At 43.1% G+C, this 9,696-nt stretch overlaps 1 protein-coding gene across 1 annotated transcript; it reads right to left on the bottom strand.

Moving 5' to 3' along the window:
* Positions 1–539: 539 nt before the first annotated feature.
* RNASE12 (ribonuclease A family member 12 (inactive)) lies at positions 540–1,553 on the bottom strand. The gene is made up of 2 exons (XM_004609711.2): positions 1,520–1,553; positions 540–1,015 (listed from the first exon to the last, which is right to left on the bottom strand). The coding sequence occupies exons 1-2, from the start codon at positions 1,551–1,553 to the stop codon at positions 540–542; spliced, it is 510 nt and encodes a 169-aa protein (XP_004609768.2).
* Positions 1,554–9,696: the final 8,143 nt, after the last annotated feature.

The following is a 9,696-nucleotide window of genomic DNA, read 5'->3' as shown; positions in this document are numbered from 1 at the left end:
ATTTTATTTATTTAATTTCTTTTGAGGCCACATACAGCAATGCTCAAAGGTTAATCCTGCCTCTGTGCTTAGGGATCACTCCTGGCCATGCTTAGGGAACCATATAGGATGCCAGGAATCAAACCCAAGTTGGTCAAGTGCAAGGCAAGTTTCTTTCCCATTGTGCTATCTCTCAAGCTTTGATATTAATTTCTGAAAGATATTGGGGGCTTTGTGTGTGTGTGTATGTGTATGTGTGTGTCTAAATTTTGCCTTGCTCCAAGTTTAGTTCTGCCTATAATTCATTCTTATTTTCATTAAACAATTCAAAGAAAAGAGACAAAGGATCAAAACACAAGCAAAGTTTATGGTCTCATTTAATAAGAGATTCTGTTTTCAACTGAAGCAGAGTAAATAGATCCCAGCTAAGGAAAGACAGGAAGGGCAAATGAATTAGCAGTATTACTCAAGGTCTTATCCCCTGTCCACAGTTCTGGCGTGCCTCAGGAAAAACCAATTCCAGTGTGAGACTGATGTCAGACTCAGGAAATGGTCTGGAATTATTTGACATATTCATAAAATTTAGCTGGCCCCAAGACATTGCAACTGACAGTGATAAAGGCTTCTGTGAGCAAACTGTGGTATCTACAGGCAGGGTATCTGGTCCCTCCAGAGAGTTGACACACTGTCATTTTAAACCTCTGCTCACTCTGGAAACATAACGTTAAAGAATCATTTCCGCAAATCATCTTCTTGGGAGAATTGCAAACCCCGTTGATAATTTGCGGCCTCTCGTGGATAAAGACATGCTCCTTTTTGCAACTGTGGTCAGGTTCCCTGATGACTCTTCGTAAAATCATGGAGTTGCAGTACCTTACAGGAATGTCGCTCTTCGGGTGGTCCACGTATAAATGCTCTAAGGTCATTATCCCTACATCTTGATTCAGCTCATTTTCCCAGTACAGGAATATCAGAAAAATGATCACCATTAATACCATCAGGGGTATAAGTGACTTCGCATCTTTTGCACTGATTTCTGTATAAGCAAGGAAAGACAGAAAGGAATAAAGGGTGATCACATTCCTTCAGCTCTATCTTCTGACTTTTTCCCTTCATACTTGGGATATTTGATTTCTTTCTCTCTTACTAATTAAAATCACACATGAATCCTTCAACTCTCCACATAAGTCCTTCTGATTATTTCAGCACAGAAAGTCATTTCTTCCTTTCTGTCTTGGAGCTGGGGAGACAGCTCAGAGGGCGGGAAGCCCTGACTGCCTCTATTCCCAGAACCCCCATGAAAGGTCAAAAAGGAAAACAAAACAAAACAAAACAACAGAAGCCCGAACTCCAGAAGAACATACAGAAAGTCTTCAAACACACCCAGATCTGATTGTTTAATTCCCAATGCTGAATAGTATTTCCCACAATACTCTCAACCCAAATAAACGACACCCAATTCCATACTAACCTTACTCTCCTCATTCCTTCCCAGTCTCTCTAAGGTAGGTCCCTTGGATTTGTCCCTAGTTGTTCTCACCTTTTGTTCTTTCTGTCACTTTCACAGGTAGCATATCTTTGTGATCATGGATCTGAGAAAATCCTTTGTGTCTGTGCTGCTCCTGTGCCTGGTCGGTGGCCAGTTGAGCCGAGTAGGAAGGGCCAGTGTGGAAAAGAGCAGGAAGGGCGGAGTGTGGCTGGAGGGAGGTTGTGTGTCATTGGAAAAGAACAGAGGGAGGGTTAGGTGAGGCCAGGCCCCTCCTGAATGCGTCCTCATTATACAAGAATTTAAGTGTTCAAGCATTAGAGGCCAGGCATGTGCCAGAATCGAGTTGCCAAGTTTTTGGTCAGCCTTTAATGCACTACAAATCTGTGAGGTAGCTAGTGTCTCTGTGGTATTAATAAAGACAGGATTGCAGCAAGGTTAAAGTGAAGACAAAAAAGACAAAGAATGACGAGACTAACGAGAGTCTTGCATTTTTTATTTTTTTATTTTTTTTTGCTTTTTGGGTCGCACCCGGCGATGCTCAGGGGTTACTCCTGGCTTTGCACTCCTGGTGGTGCTCAGGGGAACATATGGGATGCTGGGAATTGAACCTGGGTCAGTCGCATGCAAGGCAAATGCCCTACCCACTGTACTATTGCTCCAGCCCCGAGAGTCTTGCCCTTTTAATGTTTAACATCTGAATTCTGGTTTCAACATGTTTCATTCCCACCTGCTGCCCAGGACCAGGCAGAAGCAATTCCCTAACGTTAACATTAGTTTAGGTCAGGGCTTGTCAACCAAGGGCCATGTATCCTCTGGGGCCCTCACGATATTTCAGGGGCCACAAGTGAGAATGGAGAAAATGGGGAGTCACAGCGTGAGACTAGAGAGCCAACCAGTAGACAGACAGTGGGGGCACACAATGAGGAAACAGATTTGGAAGGGGACATAGTTGGAAAAAGGCTGAGAAACACGGGGTCTAAATAAAGTCTCTGGGACCTAGCAGAGATCCAGGACAGTACCCAAACTGTGGAACACTAGAATCACCTGGAAATTTTACATTTATTTTATTTTAGTTTAGGTGTTTGGCCATACCTAGTTAGAGATCAAATCTGGGTCTCCGGCACTCAAAGCACCTTCTCAGCCTGTTGACCTATCTAAGATTCTCTGGCCCCTCATTTGCACATTTTTAATGCCACCTTAAGACATTTTGTTGTAATTGTTACTGGGTACCATCTGGGTTTTGGAGTTATTAAAAGCTTCCAAATATGTGAGAACCACTGACCAGTGATCCAAATATGTGAGAACCACTGACCAGTGATATAGCTGGGAAATCTACACATGAGATTAGTGGCATCACTCCCGCCAAGGCTGGAGGGATCCTATAGAATGCTGGGACTCAAACCTAGATTGGCCTCGTGCAGGCAAGTGCCCTACGAGATATACTCTCACTCCAGCCCCACAAAATTTATTTTCAATTTGAAACTTGAGCAAAATAAATTAGAAGCTGAATTCTAGAGTGAAAAACAGCAAACTCATCCAGACAGGGATACTTGCCTTTATCTTGTCTCCCCCCCACCCCCACGCCGCCTCCTCCCAACCCCAAAGCCTAAAATAATGACAGGTCGAATCCTTATTAAGAAACAGTTTTAGGCTTGCAGATAAGATGGAGGGTGCCTCCAGATGCCAGGCCTCCAGGGAATTTATTGCTCACTCTGGTTCCAACCAGTCTGCAACCTAAAACATTGTTTCTGACAAATTGCTTCTCAAGACCACACAAGGAAGATGAGACACGAGTCTTCTGCGTGCTCCAACCTGTCAGCTTGATGCCAGTCAAGCTTTCTCTTGACCCATCACCGAGTCTCTCCTTTGACTGGACCTGAGCAGCAGTGCTGGTATTCAGGAACTAAACTTCATAGATGCAAACTAACTAGGTCTGCCCTTATAGTTCAGAGTATTCCTCTCCTGAAAGAGTTGAAATCGGGTTCAAGTGTTGACTAGTGCTGGCAGCCTGGAACAAAGCACCAATATTTCCTAAAAGCAAATAAGGATTATTAACATGTTGATGGGCTGGAGCGATTGCACAGCGGGTAGAGCATTTGCCTTGCACGCAGCCAGCCTGGGTTCGATTCCTCCACTCCCCTCGGAGAGCCCAGCAAGCTACTGATAGTATCTCGCCCACACGGCAGAGTCTGGCAAGCTACCCATGGCATATTCGATATGCCAAAAAACAGTAACAAGTCTCACAATGGAGACGTTACTGTGCCCACTCAAGGGAATCTATGAGCAATGGGATGACAGTGATAGTGACAGTGAACATGTCAGTAGAAGGAATTCTCCCAAGTCATCATTAAGAAGACAGGATAAAAAAATTGTTGATATTGTCAAAAGTCCATTTGCAAGAAAAAATCAAATGGGTGATGAACATGCTCAGAATGAAATAAATAATGATTAGAAAGTAATATGGGAGTGTTTGGTGCAATTTGCCAATTGCCTTCTCCTGAGATTCCTTTCTGAAAGACAAGCATGAGGCATAGAAAGTCCCTGTGGAGCTAGGGACTCTCTCCTTCTTTCTTTCTTTCTTTCTTTCTTTCTTTCTTTCTTTCTTTCTTTCTTTCTTTCTTTCTTTCTTTCTTTCTTTCTTTCTTTCTTTCTTTCTTTCTTTCTTTCTTCCTTCCTTCCTTCCTTCCTTCCTTCCTTCCTTCCTTCCTTTCTTTCTTTCTTTCTTTCTTTCTTTCTTTCTTTCTTTCTTTCTTTCTTTCTTTCTTTCTTTCTTCCTCCCTTCCTCCCTTCCTCCCTTCCTTCCTTCCTCCCTTCCTTCCTTCCTTCCTCCCTCCCTCCCTCTCTTTCTTTCTTTCTTTCTTTCTTTCTTTCTTTCTTTCTTTCTTTCTTTCTTTCTTTCTTTCTTTCTTTCTTTCTTTCTTTCTTTCTTTCTTTCTTTCTTTCTTTCTTTCTTTCTTTTTTGGCTTACACTTGGCAATGCTCAGGGATCACTCTTGGCAGTGCTTGGAGACCTGTACAGGGTACCCAGGTGTTAACCCAGCTTGGCCTGGTTCCAGGAAGCACCCTGCCGCCCTCCCATCTCTCCAGTCCCAAGAAGTTTCTCTCTAACCTTGCAAGTGGGCCTTGCCCTTGAGGCTATACTTGCTGACTCCTGCAGCTTCTTCAGCACTGGGTATAAGTGCCATGGGCCTAGGATTGTGTCAGCTCCTCCAGGAACCCTTTATTCTTTCCGCTTGCATCTCCAGGAGGTACCTTCTGTATGTGACTTAGTTTTAGCATGACTGTGAGGTGCTGCAAAAGGCCCTCCCTGACTCTGGCTTCCGGAGTTCCAGAAAATTCACTCCTGTGCTCACACTAATGGTACGTAAGCAGGAGGCAGGGGCGAGGGGGTGTCCAAGAATGTTTGTGAAACAGAAGAAAGGAGAAAAGCTTCAGTTCTTGCTCTTCTTCTGCCATAGCCAGGTGTGTGGTCCTGGGAAAGCCACGTCAGCATTCACAGGCTCCTTCATCTCCGAAAGGGAAGTTGTAGAAAAGAATGAAGGAAGATGCCGGCGATCCGCTCCTCTGACAGCACAAACTGCAGTGAGTTACAATGAGCCTGTGGTTATTCTCCTAGGGTGACAGCTTTCTGGCTAGCAATCATATTTTTCCACATTGTAGAGGAGTCAGAGTGGTGGGAATCTACATCCTAAGTGGGAAGTGGTAGATTTCTGATTCAGGATTCAGGGGTGGCCGTGGGAAATTACCTAGGGAATAGCATTATGGTCAGAGAACCAACTCTTTAGTGCCTCAGTCAAGAGCACTTAGTATGTGCTTCTGTGTCGGTAACTGCAGAGCTGTTTTCTAGCTGCCGAATTTCTGTCATACCTTCGTAGCCTCTGGCACCTTTCCAGTCACCCCCACCCCACCCCTTCTCCATAACCTCCCTGGAAAATAAGCTGCTTTTAATCTTGGGCAGAACATCCCAGTCCTGAAGCAGAAGTTATCGGCCCAGCAGTCACAGCCCAGGTTATGAACCTGAGAAGTCCTGTTTTCCCTCCAGGGCAAACCAAGACATTTCTTCTTCCTCTTGGCAACTTCACAGTGTTCCTGAATGACTGCCACCAACTGATAGCCAGGGCAGGAAATGAGGGGGTCTTTCTAAGAGGTCTCTGGGAAGGTGCCTATCCTTTTCATTTTCTACTTCTGAAAAAGGCTATGATCAAAACTCAGTTGGGGGCTGGAGCAATAGCACAGCAGGTAGGGTGTTTGCCTTGCATGCAGACAACCAGGGTTCAATTCCCAGCATCCCATACAGTCCCCCGAGCACTGCCAGGAGTAATTCCTGAGTGCAGAAGTGCAGAGCCAGGAGTAACCTCTGAGTATCGCTGGGTATAACCCAAAAAGCCAAAAAAAAAAAAAAAAAAAAAAAAACCCCAAAAACCTCAGTTGGTGTTCATGTGTGTCCCCAGGGAAAGTCACAAGTCTCTTTTGAGTCCTCCTGGAGGAAGGGCCTGAATGCATCCTTCCCCTACTGGCCTCCACGGACTTCCAGATCTTTCACTTCACTCTCTCTGAGGTCTACTCTCCTCAGCCTTTTCCAGTTTCCCTAAAGTTCAAAAATATGAGTTAGAAATAAGATTAATGATGATCTTCTGACCCCAAATAATCACTAAGGCCCTAAAGAGTCTAGGTATCAAGACTGGAGCTATAGTACAGTAGGTAGGTACCTGCTTTGCATGCTGTTAACACAGGTTCAATCTCCAGCACCCTGTGATCCTCAGCCTGCCAGGAGTGATCCCTGAACACAGTGGGTATGGCACAAAAGCAAAAAATAATAATAATAATAATAATCCAAATACTTATTTTAAAGGAAGGAGGAGAAGAAGAGAAGATGAAAGAAAAATTCAAGGGCTGGAGAATTCAAGCATGAAGGACAGTTGCCTTGCACACAAGTTGGGTCCCCAGCATCCCATATGGTCCCCCAAGCACCACCAGGCATGATCCCTGAGTGCAGAACCAGGAATAACTTTTGAGCATTGCTGGATGTGGCTCAAAAAAAAACAAAATAGAAAAAAAAAAGAAAAGGAAAAAAATTAAATCAGGGTTCAGGAGAGATAGTACAGCAGGTAAGACACTTACCTCTCATGCAGCTGACATTGGTTCAATCCCTGGAACCCCTAGGAGTGAATACTGAGCACAGAGCCATGAGTAAGTCCTGAACATTGCCAGGCGTGACCCCAGGACAAACAAGCAAACAAAATCCCCAAAATCAATACCTGTCTTTTCAGTGTCACCCAGCAAAAGCAATACAATATGGAATAATTATGGGAGACATGAAAGTTGAATCAGTCTTACATCTGGTTCTGTCACCAACCATCTGTCACCTTGAACTTATCCCAGGGGCTTCACTATCCAAAATAACTGGATAATTAAAAATGTTTCTTAATAAATAAATAAAACAAGTTATCTTTACCCCAAAAGCCCCTCGCTAAGCTGCTCTTCAAAGACCAACTCAAGAGTCTTTAGCAGAGCCTTGCTCTGTTTCCTGCTTTCTCTCTATACCTTAGAAAGCAGTTCTGCTTAATCCCTCAAATGCAATCTCCCTGGACAATAACACAACTTCCTTATTACTTCCAGCTTCCTATGGACACATGAAAGATCATCTAAAGGTAGCCAGGTTAAACTGGAGCAATAGCACAGTGGGTAGGGTGTTTACCTTTGCACCTGGCCGACTAGGGTTTGATTCCCAGCATCCATATGGTCCCCCGAGCACCACCAGGAGTAATTCCAGAGTGCAGAGCCAGGAATAGCCCCTGAGCTTCGCCGGGTGTGACCCAAAAAAGAGAAAAAAAAAAAAGGTAGCCATGTCCCTAGAAATTGTGTTAGTTTTTTTTTTTCCCCAAGTTTTTTAATATTTTCACTAGGAAAAAAATTTAACCACAGGTTAAGTTAATAAAGTACATTTAGTGTGTATGTGAGGTGTGGGGGGATACACCCAACAATGCTCAGGCATTACTCCTGCCTCTGCTCTCAGGGATTATGCCTGGCGGTGCTTGGGGGTACCATATGAGACGCTGAGGATAGAATCCAAGTAAGTCACATGCAAGGCAAATGCCCTACTTGCTGTACTATCACTTTGGCTCCCGAAAGTAAATTTTAATCAGTATTCTCTTCTTTAAGACCCTCAAGAGAAGACCCTTGATCCATGCTTTGTTCATAAGAGGGAAAATTCCTCAGAGCTCCAAAGCAAAGCCCTTTGTTTATTCATGCATGTTTTTTTCATATATATGTATATACGAAATATATAATATATACTATATATTAATTATATATTTATATATAATATATTATGGGTATTAATGCATTATATAATATATATTATATATTAATATATAATATTATATATATCACTGTATCACTGTCATCCCATTGCTCATCAATTTGCTCGAGCGGGCACCAGTAATGTCTCCATTGTGAGACTTATTGTTACTGTTTTTGGCATATCGAATACACCACGGGTAACTTGCCAGGCTCTGCTGTGAGTAGCTTGCTGGGCTCTTCAAGAGGGGCAGAGGAATCGAACACAGGCCAGCCGCGTGCAAGGCAAACACCCTCCCCACTGTGCTATCGCTCCAGCCCCCCCATATTCTTTTGAATCAATCAATTTGAGGACTCCTACAGAATGTCTCTGTATGTGAATCCCTTAGTGATCCCCAAATGATCTGGTTCAGACTTTCGTGAAAGGCCATACAAGCTTGAAGCAACCTGGTTTGATGATAGCAGTTCTCCCTGAAGTTTGCATTAGAATCAATAGCACTCATAGGCAAATTGCACCTCTGGAGAGGCTGATTTGGGCTCTCCTTTATTTCCAGTGGGAAGTACTCTTTAAAAGCTTTTTTTGGGGGGGGGGGAGTCAAATAGGAGCTCAATTTCTAATTTTTTGAGAATCGTCCATATTGTTTTCCAAAAGGGCTGAACCAGTCAGCATTCCCACCAGCAGTGAAGAAGAGAGAAGAGTCCCTTTCTCCCCACATTCGCGCCGAAACCGGTTGCTTTTGTTTTTGGGGATGTGGGCCAGTCTCTGCGGTGTGAGATGATATCTCATTGTTGTTTTGATCTGCATCTTTCTGATGATTAGTGATCTAGAGCATTTTCTCATGTGCCTCGGAGCCATTTGGATTTCTTCTTTGAGAAAGTTTCTGTTCATTTCATCACCCCATTTTTTTTTTATCACATTGGCAGTTTTCTTCTTGAGGAGTTCAACCAGTGCCATGTATATCCTTGATATCAATCCCTTATTGGATGGGTATTGGGTGAATATCCTTTCCCATTCTGTAGACTGTCTTTGTACTTTGGTCACTGTTCCTTTTGAGGTGCAGAAGCTTCTTAATTTAAGTTAGTCCCATTTATTTATCTGTTTTCATTTGTTTAAACTACAACATCCAACAGGAGATTGCAAACTATAACATCCAAAAGGAGAGAGAACAAAAGGGAATGCCCTGCGCAGGAAGGGTGGGGTGATGGGAGTGATGGGAGGGATACTGGGAACATAGGTGGAGGAGAATGGGCACTGGTGGAGGGATGTAAATGAAATGCAAACATGAAAGTTCATAAGTTTGTAACTGTACCTCATGGTGATTCACTAATAAACATTTTTTTAAAAAGCTTTTTTTAAAAAAAGCATTCATAATACCACACTATCACCCATAGTAAAAGAGTCACTGACTCATAGAGATAGTCGGTCCCCATAAGACAGTCCTTGATTCGAATCACAAATACCTCTCTGCTCCTTCTCTCCCTCAGGGCTATAGGATCAGATTCTCAGATAATAACCTTATCTGAAAATTAAAAAAGATTCTTTGAAAGATAAACAATGATTATCCCCTACCCCTAAATAATCATCAAGGTCCTTAAAATTCCAGATGCATTTTAAAAAAAAAACAATAAAATACTTGACTTTCCCCAGTCTTAAATGACCTGATCCTTTGAATCCTATATAGCCTTTTGATTTAAAACAATTCACATAATTACTGAATCATTAACTAGCTTCTCATATGCTGGTAGGCATGAACCCTTACATCAGTTGAAGTCCACAGGTATTACCTCACCTGAGGCTCCCCCAAGAGCGAAATACCAGACTTGAATGAGGGAGTGCCTCCAGGCTTTGTGTGGACCCAGCAGGCTAAGCTCCCAGGGTTAGTGTGGAGTGAAACTAGGAGTTAAATAAAACTTTTGATATTAAATGG

Source organism: Sorex araneus, chromosome 3 (genome assembly GCF_027595985.1).
Source record: "Sorex araneus isolate mSorAra2 chromosome 3, mSorAra2.pri, whole genome shotgun sequence".
Lineage (NCBI taxonomy): Eukaryota > Metazoa > Chordata > Mammalia > Eulipotyphla > Soricidae > Sorex > Sorex araneus.
The sequence above is the reverse complement of the archived record's forward strand: the minus strand, read 5'-3'. Positions and strand labels throughout refer to the sequence as shown.